Below are 22155 nucleotides of genomic sequence, written 5' to 3'. Positions count from 1 at the left end.
TTAGTTAACAATAAATCAAAGTTTATACTTGCATATAGAAAATTGAAGATTCTTCTTTTGGTTTGCATAAATGCAGAAAAATGTTTATAAAAATGGTAACAATTATGCAAGGAAAGATAACAGTTCATAGCATAAATTTCAACTCTAAATATTTAATCCAGAACAAAAAGTAATTTTTCAAGTAATATTAAACTTATGTTACATTGAAAACTGTTTGAAAAATGAAAATTGATTTGATTGAAAATTGAATTTTTGAAATTGATTAATTGTTTGAAACTGTTTAAAATACTTTGAAATTTATTAACTAACTAAACAATTTTCATATACTTTTAATAAATACATACAATGTATTTATTAACATATGTATACAGTACAATGTAAAAAGTTTTAAGCATTTCATAGGTAAAAAGAGAAACTATAAATATTTGTAAAAGTGGAAGATGGTGAAAGCAGAAAATCTAAAACAAATGTTACAAATATCATACCTTCAAGATCCAAAGAACTTGATGGTAAACTTTTAGGCTCAGTTACGTTGGGTAAATTATTATCAGTTTCTTGAAAGTCAACAACACTTTGATTAACAACTGTTTTACCAGGAATGTCCTCCACTACACCTGTCAAAAAGAATGTTCTAAGTTTTAAAATATTTAATGTACAATAATTATAATCAATAAAAAAAAATCTGAAAATTTTTTATGTTCAAATCTTGACTCTGGACCAGTATAGAAATGATTTCACTCTGAAGAGAAAATGCAATCACCACATAAAGTGAGCTTAAAATGTTGCTTTATCTCTTTTGAAATCCGCCAGTATAAATCAACTTAAACTTTATATGTTAAGATTCAAATATAATTTAATAACACAATTGATGAATATTCAGGTTCTGATGCTGCCAATACAGGAATTGAACATGTATAGTGGAATTCCTGTCTCTAACTATTTGTTAAAGCTTTTTTTTTTTCTATACAAACATAACATAACAGCAATGCACTCTTATTTTGTAAGAATAAAACATTGAACAAATTAATTCAGTTATGCTGTTAAGTTAAGCATCATAGAAATTTTTTTTATAACTCAAAATTTGAAATGCAATGTCCCAAATTAGGCAACATTTTGTTTTTCTGTTTAAAAAATAAGCTACTTAGACCTCTTAACTAAAATATGTTTTTAATTCAATACATAGATTAAATAACGTGACTAATCAAAATATAAAAACTAAAGTGTTCATTCTTGTAATTAAAAATACAACACCAATTAAGTTAAGCATAAAGTAAAATAATCAGTAGAAATAAAAGTAAACAAATAACAAGTTACATGTTTACCAAAGAGTTGAGAACCAAATCAGTAACTATTCTGAGTTGGGTCTAAATAATAGAGAGGATAAGTGAATCATGTGTGTTTAGTCCTAAAATGTTATAAAGAGGCAGGGTCAATTTGCAAGTGAAAGGAAACTGGTAGACCATAGAAGATTTCAAAAGATAGCATTGTCAAATAAGCTACCAATAAGTATTTTAGTTGATGAAACTTCTCTTAAATAAAGGTTATAACTGGCATACCATAATCAAAAAACCAAGACTTACAAAAAAGCAATTTAAAATTCAATTGCATTTTGCTAAAGACAAAATTCAAAAGCCTTTAAATTGGTGGCAAAGTGTGTTATTTAGTGGAGATAAATGTTGAGTTTGATAATTCGGCAAAGCGTAATTCAAGCTAAGGGTTGAGTTACGCTTTGCCAAAAAACAAGTTAAAAATACAGCAAAGATTGTGTGCTAAGATGAACAAGGCAAGGTAGTGGTTCAGTTTGTATTTGGACTTGTATTTCATGTAAAGTGTCTGAATTTTCACTTGTTCAATGTTAGTTTGAATACTGAGTGATAGGTTGAAATTCTTGGTGACTATCTTTGATAATGCCCCATGTCATTATGCAATAACTGACTAAGATTGGTTACAACAAAACAAAATCAATGACTTGGTTTGTTAAAACCCAGAATTCCTTTGCATTGAAAATTTATTATCTTGGCCGAACCAACAGCTTGCAAAACAGCAATTATTCAACAAAGATGACTTATTTAAAACTGTAACTCATCATCTCAACAATGCTCCTCAAATGATTGTTTAAACTTGGTTAATAGTAAATCAAATCGAATGGATGAATGTGTTAGAAGAAAAGAAAGTTTTACTAGAAAGTTTATATTTAAATTTGAAATTTTCCTTAATTTTTAATTTTTCTAAAATATATTTACTTAAGTTTGCATTTTATTTTCAAAAAATTTTTTTTTTTTTGCTTTTTTTTTTTAAATGATTTTTCTGAATCAAAAAATATTAAGCCTTATTTGAATTATTTGAATTTGAAATGAAAAATGAAATAAAACAAAGCTTACTTATAATTATTTTTTTGCATGTATCTTCAATCCTTACATAACTTATTCTTCACTTTTATTCTTTTGTCAAAAAATTTAGTGTTTTTGAAAAAATAAATTAATCTTAATTTTTCAGAAAAATTGATTTTCCTTAAAAAAAAAATTTAACTAAAAATTATTCCCACTTTTTTTGGAATCATAAAAAATACAACATTATTAAATCAAGAAAATCAAGTTTTTTAGTTTTCATCACTTTATTTGTATTCTTTAAGTTTTATTTCTTTAAATTGTTTCTTTTGAAAGTTATCTCGTATCTCTCTGAAAACTTTTTACAATGTAAATTTTAACTGCAAATTATTTTAGAAAAATTATTATAGAATTATTATATTTCTATACAAGTGCTAATACCTGTACTAACATTCTTGCTAAAGAGATTAAAGACAGTCTTGTAAGTCTCTTTTAAGTTAGAATTATCTATTCATATGGTTGTAGTGTTTGTTCTTTTGATAATTTTTAAAGAACATGCTGATTTCTGCTGTGATATTTTTGCCATGTTTGCAGATTTGGCATAATCACTTAACTGTAACTAGTTACAATTACAATTAGGCATGTCTCAAGGTTAAAAACAGTAATGGGGTAAGATTGACATTTTAGAAGATTGAATAAATGAATAAAAATTCCAGTAAAATTCACTCAATTTCAGTAACATTATTAATTAATTACTAACAAAAACTATTTTAAAAATTCAATAATTTAAGAAAAACAACTTTTCAAAAAAAAAGGTTTTCTATAAAATTTTCTCCAACTTGTAATTATCTAAAGAAAGACACAAACAAACTACAAGTAACTCACCCAATAATGTTATATCTTGTAAAACATCATTCCTTCTCATAATTTTCAAAGAATTCTGAATGCAAGTTCTGTAATCATTTGGACGTTGTTGATAAAGTTTCTTTAAGAAATTTTCAATTTTAGATTTTTCTCTTGTCAAATCATCATGACCTTTCTGATCAATATCTACATCATGATCTATTAGGTCAACAACAGCAGCCACATCATTTAAAACAGTACAAAATGCAAATATTTTCCATTCTGATGCCACTCTATCTTTTAAAATATTTACTACTTTTGGATCCATTCCTAAATAAAAACTATTCATTGTCTACTATGTTCTAAATAATTCAATCAAAAAACATATTCATTCAACTGTGTTTCATTACAACTTTTAGTACAGACTTCAAAATATAGAGGTTGAACTGACACAATAAATCATTGAGTCACAGCTCTCATCAGCATGAACTAATTGAAAATGAAATAAGTGCCCAACAACTTATGCTCTTTAACTTAATTTAAATGAATTGAAACAAAAAAAACTGATACAAATATTTTCTCCTGTACCAACCTAATTGTGATTAAGAAGCAAATATGAGGGTAAATGAAACTGAGTGCAACAGCACTTACATTTGGTGACATAAAAATGTAAAATTCTTAATAAATTCTTACAAATATAAGAAACAAGTAGAATGTTAATTGAAGAAAACTTATATGAATTAAGTTTTTGTGAAAAATTCGCCAGTTTCTACCTAAATTTTTTTTCAGTAAAATTCCTGCATATATAAATGTAATTTAGATTTACACCAGTTAATATGCTAACCACAAGAGAATGACAAAGAGTAACAACCCTTTGTTTAAAATACAAGAACAACATAATACATTGATAATTAATAGCAAGTGTTCAATCAATTAACTTTCTCTTTAATCAATAAACTTAGTCTCTTAAAAATGAATTAACACATGCTTTGTTTAATAGTTGTTTTAACTGAAGTGTTACCCATTAAGATTACCCAAAAAGATTTATAATGTTTAATGTACAATAATATTCAATAAAAAAAATTTGAAAACTTAGTAAGTTCAAATCTTGACTCTGGACCAGGAAAGAAATGATACTAATAGTTATTATAACTAGTAATTACATTGAAGAGAAAGAGCAATCACCACATAAAGTGACACCTGAGATTGAGAATAAAACTTTTTTAGATAATATCTTAAAAAACTCTGCAAGACTTTTTTTGAGAAAAAGTGCTAAACTCATCTTTAGAGTATTTTGATAAGAAAAACATTTCTTTTTGTTATTTAAACATTTTTATTTGTTTTTTTAAGCTGTTCAAATTTTTTTCAAATAATTTTCAAACAACTGAACTTTTCCACAAAATCTTTTTTAAGCTCATTTGTAAGCAATAAGCAACATTTTGTAAGCAACAATTAACAAGAAAAGCAGGCACTTTATTTGTAGAAAAAAAGGAAAAATAAGTACCAGCTTAACTTTGAACTTAATAATAAAAAAATGGTCTGTTCACCTGTTCTGTTTATAATTTACAAAATATGAAATAAAAACAATTTTTAAACTTCATATTTTAGTGTTTTACAACAAACAGGCTTTTTTAAAAAAAAGGTTTCTTGTATTTATGTGAAAAAATAAAAAACATGAAGCATTCTGCTTGTTTTCAGCATTTTTATAAATAAAAAATGATCAGCATTTTGTTTTCTGCTTCATTTAGTTTGCTTTTAAATTTCTAAACGGCATTTCAGCTGACAACTTAAATGATGCTTGTGGTTTCAAAATGTATATTATCAGGTGCATAATAAACAATTTTAAAATAAAAAAAAGCTAAAGTAATTGGAGGGGTTTCCTTTTCATAATATTTTATTATTTAACTAGCAAGATTTGAAATTTATTTTAAACTTTTGATCTAATTCAGCGAGTATGTATTCTTACATTCAGTGATTAAAAGACTAAAACACTGAACATATTAATTACCATGCAATATTATTAACTATAAAAAGTATTGACTATAAAACAGAAAGGTTTTCCTGAACAAAAAATGGTTAATTGCAACTTAATCAATAGAAATAAGTAGGAAATGTTGAATGCTTTGAAAATATAGATACATAAGATGTGTGTAAGTTTTTTTATTTATTTGAAGAAAAAAAAATTGTTTTAAATAAAAACTGTGTATAAAATTTAATGTTTTCAGATTTCGTTTTTGAGGTAAAAGTATAGTTAACAAATGAAGAGTCAAAGCTAACTCATGAGCAAAATTGCACTTTTACTCAATGCTTTGTCCATTTACTTAACCTAGCTTCAAATGTTACTAAGTTCGGCAAATAGAGTTTTTAAATATTAAATCTTTACATTTCAATGATACAAAAGTTTTTTGATACCTTCTAACTCATACCCACATGATTTATCTAAAAACTATATTTGTAAGATAATATAAAATTCTTAACCAACACTTTATTCAAGCAAGAAAACACTTTTAAATTGACATTTTTTACATAATATACTATGAAGCAACCTTTAAATTCAATTTTATTGATAACTTTAAACTTTTTTGATGAACAATCAGCAATTTTTCCTGGTAAAGTTTAGTAATCTGATAATTTAAAAAAATTACTAATAAGTTCATCATACATATCATCCAGTCTTTCCCAACCTCTTTACTTAATGACAGAAATGTTGATTTAAATGTAGATTTATATAAACGCATACATATTGATTTATATAAATAAATACATACATACATACATACATACATACATACATACATACATACATACATACATACATACATACATACATACATACATACATACATACATACATACATACATACATACATACATACATACATACATACATACATACATACATACATACATACATACATACATACATACATACATACATACATACATACATACATACATACATACATACATACATACATACATACATACATACATACATACATACATACATACATACATACATTTTTTACATACATTTTTTAAACATTATTTGTGTGAAGAACTGACTGTCAGAACTGAAGCTAAAAAATTGACATGGTCACTTTCTCCAGTAACAATTGAATTGTGAATAAGAAGAAAATATGAGAGGGAATGAAATTGAATATAACAATAAGCATTAACAATTGTTGACATAGAATCTAAAATTATTTATAATTTCTTGTACATGGGAATTATAAAATAGAATAATTGTATTAGATCGCTATTATATATATTATACTATTACACTGTTATATAAATTATTTTCAATTGCTACTTAAATCATAGAAACAAGTAGTAAATATTAATTGCTTTGAAAAAAAATTTTAATAAATGATAAAACAAATTTTCTTTCCAACTATCAAAACTAACATTGGAAGAGATATTTAGAACAAATGGTTTTAAAGAAAAATGTTCTTAAACCAAATTCAGTTTCTAACTTAATGTTTGTTTGGAGCAAAATATCTGCATAAAAATATTGGAATTAAAAAGTTCACATAAATTATTTCTTTGCTAATTATTCTTTTTCCTGTGGTATAGATATATCAAGACTTTTCCAAAATAAAAGAAAAAACTTTCAGATGCAAATGAAAAAACCTGAGAAGACTAGCACTTTAATGAAACATTTATCAATTATTTTATCAATTTATTATCCTACTCATATTAATTTATATAACTAAATCTTGAGAAAGTGATTGCTTCTAAATATGTTATTATTTTTTAATTTTTAAAAAAAAACCAAACAAACTTTAACAATTGTTACTTATAACTTGTTTTTTTTTAATTCTTAAAAATATCTTGTCCTTAATACTTCAGTTGATTTTAGAAATGCGCAATATATTTCTTTAGAGATATGATTGTTAAAATTATATGCCTACCTTCTCGATAGTTAAAATTGCTCAAGGAAAGAATGCAAAAAGTCAGAAGAGATCTTGAACTGTATTAACTAAGTGACCAGTTCAAACTTTGAGTAGTGATTACTCCTAAAATTCTTGCGACCGTTTGTTAAATAAGTAATAGCTTGAATGACAGCTCGATGTTTGTAGCGTCATTTGCGTGAAACAAAGCAGCGCTTTAATTATCCCCTTGCTACAAAAGTAGAAATCAAAATCGAAGTAAACATAAAAAATTTTTACAATTTAACAAAAGATTGTAATAGTTCTTTTACAAACAAGGCTTCACATAATATGTAAACTATTATTTCCTTAAAAAATCTAGAACTAAATGCGCGCGAGTGTAAACAAATGAAAAAGGTAGATTTTTGGTGGCGCTAGATATAAAATCTTCCAAGAAAGTCATGAAATCAAAAATAGAACCTTTTTTTTTTTTGCGCATTTTTATGTAAATGAAGATAATTTTGCAACGCAGTGTTACCAATTTTTTTCAGTTTCACGTCGGAGAGCGTAAACTTTTGAAATAACAAGTCATCTTGTCATTTAATTGTATGTTCATTAGGGTATGTCATACTTTTACAAAATTTTAAATTTTCAAAAATAACAATTTGGGGAGTGATTTTATTATGTGGTAGGTATTTCTAAGCAACATTGAAGTAAAATTTTTCATTTTTATTATCTTTTTTTTTTGGGTAAAAATGAACATGAAAATTACAATATTTAAGTAAGAACCGTAAAATGAAAACAAGAGATAAAATGTTACATTTTTATAACACGTGGTTGTTAAAACATTCTACCAGAAATAATAATTTTCTGTTATATATATATATATATATATATATATATATATATATATATATATATATATATATATATATATATATATATATATATATATATATATATTAGGGTAGATCGATTTTACCCCGGCCCACTGCGTAATATTGCAGTAGTTGGAGGTAGTTAAAATGAGATACCTCAAAAAATTTCAGCGATTTTCGATGAAATATGGTTTGCGGATTTGATTTTAAAGATTATTGCGATTGTACGAAACACGCCATAAAAAGCGCGATAAGCGGATATTAAAATTTTCAATTGTGAGAATATTTTAAAAAGTTTTCTAAACACCTTTTTTACAATTTATGGTTCTAAATTTATAAAAAGTTGTTTATCTAATTTTGTAAATTTATTCAAAAATATCATCATATGAATGGGAATAATATCCTTTTGACATATATGCTTGACTCATCTTTCTGCTAAGCAATTTTGTCAAGACGCAACTGTGTCGATTCTCAAACCCGTAAACGTAATGGGATGCTTCCTATACTATCTTAACAGTTCGCTTTACACTCAGGGAGTGAGATGGGAAGTCCGGAAAATCTGGCTTAACAGAATTGTCTATGAAGTATTGAATTTCTTGAATAGTAAAATGTTGAATAGTAGGAGGTTCCTTAACGTCTGGAGCAGTGATGTCTATCAAACTCATATCAGTGATTGGCATTAAAATTTATTACAGGAATTTTTTTCAATTTATTTTGAAAACTGGTCAAGTTTATTCTGTATATATTAAATTGTGATCAATACTGCGTTATGATTACGTTTAAATGAATAATAAGATAATTTTTTTTAGTTACTAAGTCAATTAAATAATTTAAAAAGACCTAAATAATTTAAAAAGTCAGTATTGATTGAAAACCATGATTTCGGATCTCGTTGTCATCATCTTTAATCATGGCATAGAGAATGTTTTCTGGTCTTAGGCAGAATGCGTTATTTTTAATGTTTTGCTTCACAATATGTATCACATCATTAAGGTGGTAGGCCTATAAAAAAAATTTTTTCAAGTATTAAAGTTATATTTACAATAAAACTAAGCAGTTGTTAACAATAATTATGAAACTAAACATAAAATCAAAAAAATATATATAAAAAGTGCCTCGCTTGTCTCGAAATTTTATTAAAAAGTGTGAAAAAAATGAAAACTTCAAAACACAATTTTTCAAAAAAGACAATAAATCAAAACTTCAAATTTCGTATGGTAGTTCTGCATATGTATAAAATTCATTTGTCATAGGATTTTTAAATTTGCCTTCCTAGTTCAGATTATATTGACTTTTAAACTTGAATATATATTTTTATAAAAAAACTTTGGCAGATAAAACCACATTGTAGCGCCCCAAAAAAAGAAATTTTAAAAATCTTATGACAAATGAATTCTACATGTATGAAGAACATATCCTGAAAATTTCAGCTTAATTGCTTAACTTAAACTGGAGATATCATGTTTTAAAATTTAAAAAAAAACTAAAAATCTCAAAATGAGAAAAATCGAGTCAAAAATTTAAAATTAAATTTTACGTCTAAAAACACTCCTTAAAAACTACCACTGCTATATGAATCAGTTTTTTCAGTATCTAAGTATCCTTTATGAAGAGATCTAAGTTTTTTTCTTTACTTTTGCATATTGAAGTTGATTTATGAGGCTTGTTTACAATTCACTTTTGGTCCTTTAAAACCAGTTTTGGAATAGTCAATGATCCTAACAATCCGAAGTAACTTAAAACAGATTTTACCCTATCTCCACCATCATTATAATGAACTATTGCAGAGTTTATACAAAGTTAAAATGTCCTTCTACTTACAAAAATGTTTTTAGGACAACGAGTCCATAAAAATGAATGAAATGCTTCATTTGAATTTTGGGTTTGACCATGTAAACATTTTCTTAGCAAATCGTCATCAGATAAATCTTTAAAAATAGGTTTTATTATATTATGAATAAAGATAGGCAAGTTAATTCTGTTAGTGTTATTACTTGTACCTTTAAGCTTATCTAGTTGCCACTTGCACCAGGAATATTCATCCCTAGGACACATAGAATGACGAATACTATTATCACTAAAATTTTTGCTGTGCCACAAAACTGCTCCTATTGCTTTTTTCATTGCATAAATGTTGTTAGTGTTATTTCTAATTGCAATACCATAATAATTCTGCATTGAGTTAATTGCACTATTAGTCAAATTTCCTTTTCCGTGTAGGGGTTTATCTGTTCCTGCATACTTCTGTACAATTTTTCGCAAGTGTGTACCAAGTCGCTTCTGCACATGCCCAATGCATTCTAATTTTATTGGTTGAATATTATAACTATTATATGGATTAGATTCTTCAACTTCTTTAAAAGAGGAAGTATCACCATCCCCTAGGTTCTTATGATAAATCAAATTGTATTTTTCAACTGATCGAGAAAAGATTTCCAACGCACCAGCTGCTTCCATCGCACCAGATGACTTTGTATGGTTAATGTGACATATGTGATCTGCTTTCCATCTGTTGTAGGCTGGTGATCCTCTATGTTTTTTCCACATTGAACAACCTTTACAATGCTTGGAAAAAGCTTTAGTATCTATAATTTTGTTATTGACAAAAGCAGTTACAAAACCATTTAGTGATGTGAAACCCCGCTTTTGCCAAGAGCCGTCAATTGTTACTCTTTGTTTTGTTGGAATATTTAATGTTTTGTCTTGAGCTTTTTCAGCTGCTTTTTTCATACTATTAAGAGCAGACTTCTCATATGCTGTGTAAATTTGATTGTCATTAAGGTTAGAGAATGGTGTTTTAGAAAAAGAAAACATATTCATGCATTGATAAAATGTTTCGATTGCAGTAAAACCTTTACCAATTTCACGAAAACTAATTACTGCTCTTGCATTTGCTTCGTAGATTTTAGGACCTTGACCATGGTTTTGTTTAATACATTCTTTTGATGTTTAAACAGATTTATACCATTCGCATGACTCACATAAAAGTTCTAAATTATGGGCCAATCCCTTTCTCTTCTTTCTGTTATCACTGAGAGTTATTTTTTTATGGCCACATTCCGGACATTCTAATAAAGGTTGAAATAAACTCTTAAGTATAGAGAAATTAACAAATAAAAAGTAATCATCTTCCTGTCTTATTACTTCACTCTTGGTATTGAGATTAGTTTGATCTATAATTAGCCTCTTTTTACTTATGCTGGATGTAACTTTTTCTGGTGAAATATTTGAAAGATTTATTCTGGAATATTTATTTACAGGAGGCTTTTTCTTTCTTTTTCGTGAAAAATTTTGCTTTTTGCTTTTTCCAGAAGACATTACAATTATACACAAGTACAAGTTGTTTGATTTAAATCAAGAGTTGAAAAATTCATAAATAATGATTTTATACCACAACCAATATACAGTTCAATATGATAATTATAAGAAAATGTGACTTTAAAGCATGACCAAAAACATCGCAGATCATATTGGAAAAAGAAGCTTCACAAGATTTGTCATTTTGGCCATCAAATTTGGGTAAAAAAAAAGGTCTTAACTTTTCGTTGCTATGGCGTTGATAAGGTAAATAAACAAACTAGCTAGTAAAATAAGTTATTTCAAACCCTTTTATTTTGATCAAACCTAAACAAGTTATATATCAGCAGATAGAGGATAAATTTTTACATAAATACAACATATTACCTATTTTTTCAATTTTTGATCAAAAATCTCTATTTTTCATAGGCCTACCACCTTAAATGGGAAAATATTTAGTCGAACGGTAGCAGAAAAAAGAAGACGAGGAGAGTCGTGCAGCTTGGATGATGTCCTTATTTCAAACCATGCTGGAGCATAAACTTGAACAATAAAGTAGATTAGTTTTTTTAAAGACTAGTTTGGTTGATTGTCTCTTGTATATAAACAGAGAGTGCGAATAGCTAGAGTTAACCACATTGCATGGTTAAGTGGACCAAATTTATAAGCAGCCCATTTATCAGCAACTTACCAGACCCTACTCCTTTGCATAACTCAAATAAAAGTCTTTGATCACCACTAAGGTCTTTCAGTACTTTATTTGGAATATACCCATCAACTAGGATTTGTGACAGGTTCAAACAAAACTTGATGTGAATCCTGAATATTTTCAGCACATCTTTTGCCAAGAAGGCCACTAAAGCTTCCTGGTACAGTTGTTACACCATTTAGTTTTTTAAAAAGAGCTCTTAAAAAGAGTTCGTTTTGATGAAGCGCGCACCCAATGAGGTGTAGTTTTCGATTTAACAACTCTTCAAGTTTTACCACTAAATTACTTATTGGGCCAGTATTGGTAGCGGTATTATCAAGAAGAATTGCCTGAATATTTTTAACACTGTTAAATTCTTGAAAAACACTGAACATCTCTTTTGCAAATACTAAACCAGTTGCGCCAATAATAGGAATTGTTCTATGAGTCAAATAGGTTCCAGTAGATTTTCCATCTTCATAAGTAAATGTGAAGTGATGTTCAGGTTCTATAGATTTTTTGAGGAACTCACCTTCAGGTGAGTTTATTAAGCAAGAGGTTCGAGTGGTGATATCAAGTTTGCTATCCACACCAAGGCAAATTTACTGATTTTCTTTTTCTAGATCTTTACCTTCACTAAGTATCTTTACTTGTGCTTTAGCCCTATCTAATTTGCACTAGTCAATCAAGATGTGATTGATATCAACATCTTTTTTCAAAATATGTTTAATGTCATGTAGTAAAGCATTTGCAAGAGCTGCATTTAAGTTTGACGAACACTCATTTCTAACTAATTCCATAGCAAACCAGGGAAGTTTAATTAAGTTATAGCCTCCAAGAAATTTCTTAATTGGTTGCCATTCAGCTTCTTCCTAAAAGAAATTGCAGCATACAAAATTTGCGTGTACTTAAAATACATCAATAAAGCTACAATAAGTTTACCTCAGTTTCAGTTGAACAGCTAGATGACATTGTTTGTTGTATGAGAGATTCTACTTTATCAACTACCCTTTGAGATTCTGCTTTATCAACTACCCTTTGAGAGTTGTTGTCGCTTATTACCAATCCTCTTGTTTCTTTTGAAAGCTCCTTTATCAACTAAAGAAAGTTGATAAGCTCCTTTTGGACCAGTTTTCTGCCTCTGATCTCGAAGATAAACTCTATCTTAAAGAGGTAGTTTCGCGTTTTGAGGGCAAATACATATAATATGTTCTTCTGAGCAATTCGCTTTATTGCATGATACTTTTCTATCACTGCAAGGTAATGAGCAAGAACAAGCAGAAATATCGAAAAGCTTATCCAAATTTGCTTGCGATTAATCTTTTTCACTAGAAGGAGAAGATCCTTTATCTTTCTAGCAATAAATTTGTCAGTTATTAGAGGTAGATTAGGATTCAGTGCAGCCCAAATTGATTTTAAATTATTTTTAATTTGCTCAGTAACCTCTATGATATCTGCAGTTGGCTTTACATGAATAAGATAATAATAGTATTGAATAACTTGTCGGTAAGCACTTGGCTCTGTCATTAATAATTTACATGGACCACCACCATACTTCTTTCGACTTAGTTTTGGTGTAGTAGGTGTAATTATAATTTTCGGCATTTTTTTATTGTTGATATTTGTAATTCTTGTTGAAGCTTTTGTTTACTAATTATATTTATCTGCTTATTCATTTAACAATCGCCAGATGCGCTAAATTTAATTGGCTGCTGTAACTTAACAAACATTTTTATTGATTGCATTGTATATTCAAAACGAGATATTTTGAAACGAGATATAGTAAAACAGGGTAGAATGAAATAGAGGGAAGAATGAAATAGTTATGACTACGCTTATTCTTTTGCTCTTAATTAATTATTGAATAAACTTTTTGCAAATAATTTTTGATTTTGTTGTAGAGAGTTTTTTTCTGAATAAGATGATATTAAACTTTAATTTTTAAAGAAAAGTTTTTTTTTATAATTTGTTAAGTCTTCGAAAGCGATATGATACTTTTTTTCTTTTTTTAAAAAATGGACGTAAAACTCTCGGAAACTAAATTTGATATCATCAAATTTGATATCATAAATATTCTGGTAAAACTTTTTAAGCTGGTCAAGAATCTTTTTTCAAAATTATATTTGCTATTCAGGGAAAAAAGTTATGAGATAAAAACGAAAATGGATACATGTGGGGTTGAATGAAATACGCGAATTGCTCACTTGTTAAATGCGGCTTTTATTAATTAAATCTCAAGTGACCAATCAATCTCTGTAAAATTTGTGGATGAATTTTAAATCAATTATTATTAAATCTATTCTAATATAAAATATGCCTCAAAACAAGTTGCTCTCAAAGAAAAAAGAAAAACCATACACCGAAGAGCAAGTTGATGTATGCTCTGGCCAAAGTACAAAGCAGTGAATTTTCATTTTACAAAACTGCTAAATCATTCAACATACCAGTAGCAACTCTTTACAGGCGTGTCCACGGCATAGTTGAAACAATTGGGAGAGGTTCAAACACGAGATTGTCGCATCAACTTGAATCAATTTGGTAGATACGCTCATCAAATTATCCAATCGGGGCTTTGGAAGAACTTATACTGACATCATCACACTAGTTACCGACTATTTGCAACACCAAGGTCAATCTCATTTGTTTCCTAATGGTACATCAGGGAGAGATTGGTATAAGTTTTTCATAAAATGGTGGAGTCATAAGTTGAGCGTTTGAGCCATAAGCAATAGTTAAAAAAAAAAAACAATATACAGTTGGAAATTGCATCAATGATGCTGGTAATCGTCCTGCTCCAAAAAATCTAAAAAATGTCTCTACAAAGATTGGTGCTTAAGTGGCCCAGACAAAAGTTTTGCATTCAACTCGTTGACACAAAAAAACGAAAAAATGTAGACGCACCAAGGTTCGAAGAGGAGTGTCTCAATAAACCTGAAATACTCGAGAGATTGAAAGATTATGAGAGCAAAAAAGCAGCAAAGCAAGCTAAAAAACTACGCAAGCTTAGCTTTAATGACGAGCAGCAAATAAACCAAGCAACAACAGCGACTCCAACACCAATAACAACTGCAAACCAAGTCAAGTGTAAAATATAGAATGGTACCAGTGTGAAAATTCTAAATGCAAGGTTTGGCTTTGTCAAAAATCCATACCAAAGCGATATGTTAAAGGCGCTGAGTTTTATTGCACCAAAAAGTGCCGCAAAAGTGACAACTCAGCTCAGCCTCTAGTACCTCTCTACAACTCAACATCGTCACGAGAATAAAGTTTTTTTTATTAGGTTGTTTTTTTAATTGTTATTATTGGTTGCTTTTTGTTTTTTTTTAATTAAGTGTTGTTTTAATTACATATAGATTTGCGTATTTCATTCTCCCCGAAGGTGGGGTAGAATGAAATAAATTTTTTTTTTCAATTAAATAAAGTTTCTTAAAAAACTAAAAACTTTTTTTACTTGATTTGTATATATTTAAATACAGCTCAAATTCCTCTACAACTTTAAAAAAAAAAAAAAATTAAAAACTTTTTTCTCTTAAAAAAAATTCATTAAAATTCTTAACTATTTCATTTGACCCCATTTTACTCTATACTTTTTACATATTTACGTTTGTATTTATTTTTTATTTAACATGTTAAACATTTTTCGTGTTTCTTACGTTAACCTCTTCGATGTTATTAAAATATTTTCTACGGTACCCAATCCTCAACCATTTGAAGTTCGAACCACGAAGCCATTCACAAATGTCGTCGATGAAGTTCGTGTCGTCGTGAAGCCAAAGATCTAATTTTTCAGCGAGTCGAATCCACGGGAGGACGAAACCTTCGAATTCGTACTTTGATACGAAAGTATGACTGATGATGATATGCAACGAATCAATCTCATGCTTCGGTGTCCATCCATCAATCTTCACTGGATAATCTAAGTAGAGACTACGAAAGTTGGTCGAACATAAAGTGAAAAATGTTTTCTCATCTTCAGATAAAATCTTTTTACGAACTTCTAATCCATACAACTTGCATCCTGCGTCACAAAATTTCTCCATGAAATATTTCTCATGTAAAACTTCATGAGCAGTTTTTCCATTGCGTATATCAATCCACCACTCTCGCTCATCGATTGATCTTTTCATGTCCACGGTAATCGACGCCTGCGCTTCAAAGAAGCATTCTATGAACATCTTGTATTTATCTTCACCTGAAGAATAATAAAATATTAATTTTATTATTATCATTCCATGAACATCTTGCGTTCATCTGAAGAAGAATAATAATAATAACATATTAATATAATTATTAATATTTATCTATTTGCAACAATAATTGTTCAAGAAAACCAAATTGCAAAAATTTGAAAACACAATATCGTGTTAAATAAATAAAAAACGGATATTATTTTCTTTATAAAAAACATCAAAAAAGTTCAAATGATCACAAATTAGTTCAAAAAATATTTTTATTTAATAAATATTTATAAAACAAATAAATAAATTACGAAATACAAAAGTAAAATATTTATTGAAACTTGTCATACGCCGTATTCAAACTTTGGTTGCGCTCCAACCAATAGAAAAACGATAAACAATTCAGCCAATCAAATGCTTTACCAAGAGCATTAAAAGAGCGCTCGACTTTATTTAAAAGTCGCGTGAGATTTTTGATACAAAAATAATTTATTTTCAAACTGAAATAAAAACATTTTCGCTTTATATTTCTTTGCTGTAGCAACGAAAAGTATTAAAAATTAAATGAAAAGTATGTCAATTTAAAGCCGTATAAGTCAAATTAAATTGTCAAAACGGTTGGAAATTTTAAAAGTTTCAAACGAAAAGTAACTTATAAGGAGCCATTTCTTATGGTGTTAATCAAAAACAGACACAATATATCTGAAACTTTTTCCAAAAATAATGTTTTTATGTATTTTATTTTACAATATTTAGTGTGGTTGTTTTTAAAACACATATAGTATATATTGTTTTACATTATTTAGTATAACTATCTTTAATATCTACCTTCCTCCACTATTTTAATCTTAGCTTACCCATTGGTAAAATATTTCCAATTGCTGATTTTATAAAAACCATTCCTTTTAATCAGTTCTTTAAATCCCTTAAATCTAAAATCATAAAATATTTTCAAAGCTGTAAAGTAATTGAAATCAAGAAAGTGGTACAATATTGGATAGCAATGGTACAATTTAGGATCTAGTTTCCTTAATTGTACTCTTAGCGCTATTTTTTTAGTTTGATTCTTCGAGACTTAACGCTTTTTAAATTTTGAGCTTTTTAAACATGTTTACAACAAACAGTCCCTAAATTATGAAATCCAATTGAAAACCCAGGTTTCTACTCAGTAGATTGCCTACATTTTTTAATTTTGTCTTATGGGGTACAATATTGGCAACCTTACCCTATCACACCGTTCGTTCAGAAATTACTATAAATAAGAAAATGAACGAAGAAATTTGCGATTTTCATCAATGATATAACTCAACTCCTGCGGCGATGTTCTCACATAAAAAACGTGCGTTCGCTCACTGAGTTGTTTGAAAACTCAACCAGAGTGAGGGTTTAGTTGTAATTGAGAACTCGAACGTCGAATGCGGAACAATAGTTTGCAATTGTTCTCTAAACTCTATTATGTTATGGTGTGCTCTCTTTGTTATGGTGTGCTTTAAATATTCTCAGTTCTCCTGAGAATATTTAGAGCATCTCAAGACAATTCTTAAAAGTAAGAACGTGAATGAAGTTTTTATACTTTTTTTAGCAATGTGTAAATTCCGAGACAATGCGTAGAAATGAGGGATTAAAAATATTCTCTGAGACATAAAAAACAGGGATTTTCATGCTGCTGCTGCTACAAAAGATCAAGAACTATCAAAAGATACTTTTAGCTTTTTACAGCCACACCCCTAATATTTCTACTGAAAGACCCAACATCGAGTAACAATCTGTTTAACAAAGCAATAAAAAAATGTCGCCAAATATTCTTTTTGAAATTTCGAAAAAATGGAATTCAATTTTCCCTTACATCCCTCGTATAAATAATATAAAAAAAGGATTTCTCAAAGTAACATTAAAACTTATATTTTATATAACTTTATCCATTTCTCTTTTCTTAGGATAACAAAATACATTTTCGTCAGGTTTTGAAGGCCGAACAGTTTTATGAGGGGGATTGTGTTGACGATAGAGTAGAAACCAATTAAGAGCCATTTTCTGAGAAAACGAGGCAATGCTCAAAAGTGATATCTTTCAATCATTCTCAATTTTACATATTGCGTTGTTTGTAATATTAAAAAACTTCCTGTTAGTTTTTTTTTTTTAAATACTTCAAGTTCCTGAGTTATGGTCGGTCAAACTTTTGCCCTTTTAATACTTGGAAAGTCATTTTGGGGGTTTTATGATTTTTAAACTAAGATTTAAAGCAATGAGACCACTGCAACCTAAGTTTCTTTTCATATTATGGAAGTATAGGTAGAGCTTTAAAAAAATAAATCAAAAAAACTGAGGACAACCCTTCCTTTGTCTAAAAATCATAAGCTGAAATCACACATTTTTGAGTTTGGGGCCTACTTTAAATACATTTATCTCGGAGCGTAAAAAGTGCCCGCGACTTATCTTATTCTTTTTTGAAAGAGTATCTCATTGTTATTTGAATGGTCTAAAGAAACTGAGAGGATATTGTTTACAAAAAAACTTACGAGTCGTCAAAGTGTCAAAAAATGTTTCAACTAGCGTTCAATTATCAGCCATTATGGGAAATGGGAAAGGTCCCAAGATTGAATGTATAGATTTTCTATTCGTACTTATTACAAAAAAAAAAACTTAGGGGGTAATATTGGATTGTTGAAATAACTTTACGTCAACCGATGCTAAATGTGATTTTTTTTTTTTTTTATTTATACGATTGTGGACCTGAATAAATTTTTTTTCCAGTAAACATTTTTAACTTGATGTTTATTGAACATAATAAGTTATTGTTAGGCATTATTTCCTAATTTACAGTTATTCAGTATGGTTTATTGAGCATTTACTTCTGAATTATTCAGAACAGAGAATGAGCACTTTATGCTAAACGTACTTTAAAAAAACACACTTAGTTGCAAAAAATATGTCAGAGCAAGAGGTTGTTGTTGAAAATGTTTGCAAAGTTAATGATTTCAAGTGTGGACCATATCCTCGTTTCAATGAAAAAGGTTATTCAAGATACAAGATCTGACTTTGGATGTCAAAGCACACTTTGTAAAAGTTAAAGTAAGAAATGCTCTTAGCAGTTGTAAAAAAAAAAACCCGTAAGCATCATATAGTAGTGTAAAACGATTGTTGTTTAATTCCCTCAGTTTACATTGTATAATATCTAAGTTTTAGGTTTTTAGGTTTTAAAGGCGCACCAAGAGACAGAATGGACAGAAAGTCTCTTATAGAAAACCGAGGGTGCATTTCACTTTCTGATAACGACTATTTATGTCCTTACCATAGATTTAACTTTGGTAAGAATTTGTTTACAACCGTATTTCAACAACAACAAAATTTAATTACTAAATCTTTAAAATAAATATTACAAATTTTGATTTTTGTTAAAATTCAAGATATTGGCTGAGTTACTCCAAGAAGATGCTGTCATCCAACGCATGAACTAAGTGTTGGTAAAAAATCACCAGCTGTAAGAAGTGTTTCAATAAATATGTCAACAAATGTTTCAAAACATTACAACAAAAATGTTCCTGTAGGTTCCGTATTTTGTCACAATCACCTTAAGTCGGAGCGCATTCTTATTCAAACTAAAACAACTACTGCCACTAACGAAGAGTTAGTTGAGGACACAACTGATTTTGATTTTGAGCCTAAAGAAATTTTACTTTCTGGAGAAAAGGTTGAAGGTGCTACATCTACTGCTAACAACCTATCAGAAGCACTCCACATCAGCCCTTTTCAGTTTCAGATAAAGAATAAAAAGATAGCTGATCTCAGCAATGAAACCAAAAATAATTTACGAAGAAAATTTGAAAGAGCCAAGGTGCAGCTTGCAAAGAGGTTCGCTGAACCTGTTGCCCCAGATCAGAGTGAAGACTTTATCTCAATTGTTTTAAATAGATCTTTGGAAACTTCAGACAATGATGCAGTACCTGATGATCTAAAAAAATTTGTTAAAATTTATGAAGAAAGTGACTCTATGGGTAAACATATTGTTCTGTGTTTAATTGAACATGAAAAATTTACTAAGAAGTTACTTAAGAAAGTTTTGGGTGCTCCAAATACGAGATAGACCAGGCACGAAAAATGAAGAATGCTAACATAGGTATAACTATTTCTGTCGAAAAAGAAATTACGCGAAATCGACTAGACCAGAAAAAAGCTGAACATTTTCTTGATTTCGTATTTAACAGCAGCCTTCTTCAAGATGTTGCATTTTGAGTCAGAAAAATTAAATTTGACTCAAATGATGTATATAAAATATCTCGTGCAGTTTTGACAGCTAAAATGAGTCATACAATTGCATTTTATAATGAAGTTTGCAGAAATGAGAACTACTTTCCTTTATTGGAAAGCAGTTTGTGGCGAATACTTCATGCTGTGAAACCATCTCAACAAAAATGTTAAGCGGGACTGGATGATATTACTGCTGCAGCTATGAATGGTTTCTCTATGTTACAAGATTTATCTTTGAAGTACAAGAATAGAGAGCTGAGTAATTTATTTGAACGCAGCAAACGATATTACAAAACTAATTTCCAGTTTAACTGCAGTGCGACCTACCCTAATTCTATCTCCCACTGCCCAATATTTGCTTTGAGTGATTTAACCGACAAGTAATTGCAACAGATTTCAATAGCACCTAATGATAAGATTTGTTATGAGTGTGAAAATTTAAACAAATCATTAGTTGAGATAAAAAGATTAGCATCAAATAATTCAGCCGACGAGGATTCTATTTATGACATTAAAATTGCTGAAAAAGATATAATTGATTATAAAAAACTTTTAATGCGTGATTGTCAACAGAAAAAAGCCAGTTTTTGCTTTTGAAAGTCTTGATGAAGAAACTGGATTTTGGTTGAAAGACTATTGCCAAAAAGTCCTACCATCCAAATTCAGGCCCATTTCCCATAATGGCTGATATTTGAACGCCAGTTGAAACATTTTTTGACACTTTGATGACTCATAAGTTTTTTTGTAAATAATATCCTCTTAGTTTCTTTAGACCATTCAATTAACAATAAGATACTCTTTCAAAAAAGAATAAGATAAGTCGCGGGTACTTTTTACGCTCCGAGATAAATGTATTTAAAGTAGGCCCCAAACTCAAAAATGTGTGATTTCAGCTTATGATTTTTAGACATAGGAAGGGTTGTCCTCAGTTTTTTTGATTTATTTTTTTAAAGCTCTACCTATACTTCCATAATATGAAAAGAAACTTAGGTTGCAGTGGTCTCATTGCTTTTAATCTTAGCTTAAAAATCATAAAACCCCAAAAGTGACTTTCCAAGTATTAAAAGGGCAAAAGTTTGACCGACCATAACTCAGGAACTTGAAATATTTAAAAAAAAAATTAACAGGCTTCTTTTTTACTCTATCAGCATTACTGTATATAAAAATGAGCGCGATTTAAGGATATCACTTTTGAGCCGACAGTACTTTTGCCTGATTTTATCAGAAAGTGGCTCTTAAGTACATATAGAATTGTGTTTCTTGATATACAAATAAGGTGTAATCGAACGATTCATTTATCGTAGGGTGCAAACTGTTTTAGTCCGATTTATTTATTGCGCTGTCACCAGGTTGCTTCGTTACCTGATCTTTCATTTCCTCCTGACTTTTTATAAGTTTTGTTATAAACAACTCACAAAATTTTTGAAAACCATGCTGCCAATAATTCCAAAAAACAGCGCCTAAAAACTAAGAGTAACAGCGATGAGCTTTCTTTAAACGGTAAAGTTTTTTTTATAGAAAGAAATTGCTTACAAGAGAATGAACAACAAAAGACCAGACTTAAAAGAAAAGAAAGAGATACTACCCTATCTTATCTATCTATTTTAACCTAATAGGGTAGATTAGGGTACTATGATCACCTTAAACGAAAATTGGAATATTTTCAAAAATGATTATGCTGGATCCAAAATTGTTGCGAATTTACAATTTTTAGGGATCCCTACTCATAGTTTACCTAGATATTTGGGCACCCGAATTTTTATTTTAAAAGCACAAAGGTTTTAAAAAAGTCACAAAAGTGCTCATATTACCAATACCACTCGG

General features: G+C 28.8%; 1 protein-coding gene and 2 pseudogenes across 4 annotated transcripts in view; 1 reads left to right on the top strand and 2 right to left on the bottom strand.

Moving 5' to 3' along the window:
• LOC149894058 (uncharacterized) overlaps positions 1 to 7234 on the bottom strand; it is a 36211-nt gene extending 28977 nt beyond the window's left edge. For 2 of the 3 annotated variants that reach the window (XM_090070618.1, XM_090070622.1), the window contains exons 1-3: positions 7085 to 7234; positions 3213 to 3500; positions 486 to 614 (exon numbers count right to left, since the gene is read on the bottom strand). In XM_090070618.1, the coding sequence (XP_089926744.1) occupies positions 486 to 614; positions 3213 to 3498 (415 nt within the window). In that variant the 5' untranslated portion in view covers positions 3499 to 3500; positions 7085 to 7234. The remainder of the gene's footprint in view (positions 1 to 485; positions 615 to 3212; positions 3501 to 7084) is intronic. The other variant, XM_090070628.1, reaches the window with a different exon arrangement.
• A 4406-nt stretch (positions 7235 to 11640) lies between these two features.
• Positions 11641 to 12705, bottom strand: LOC149894057 (uncharacterized; annotated as a pseudogene).
• A 6253-nt stretch (positions 12706 to 18958) lies between these two features.
• On the top strand, positions 18959 to 21116 carry LOC149894056 (uncharacterized; annotated as a pseudogene). Its single transcript, XR_016446302.1, has 3 exons — positions 18959 to 19155; positions 19278 to 19391; positions 19491 to 21116. The product of XR_016446302.1 is annotated as an uncharacterized LOC149894056 (transcript).
• The last annotated feature ends 1039 nt before the right edge of the window (positions 21117 to 22155 follow it).

Source organism: Hydra viridissima, unplaced genomic scaffold (genome assembly GCF_058129835.1).
Source record: "Hydra viridissima isolate aposymbiotic clone 2 unplaced genomic scaffold, HvirCarnegie_v1 scaffold_1, whole genome shotgun sequence".
NCBI lineage: Eukaryota > Metazoa > Cnidaria > Hydrozoa > Anthoathecata > Hydridae > Hydra > Hydra viridissima.
The sequence above is the reverse complement of the archived record's forward strand: the minus strand, read 5'-3'. Positions and strand labels throughout refer to the sequence as shown.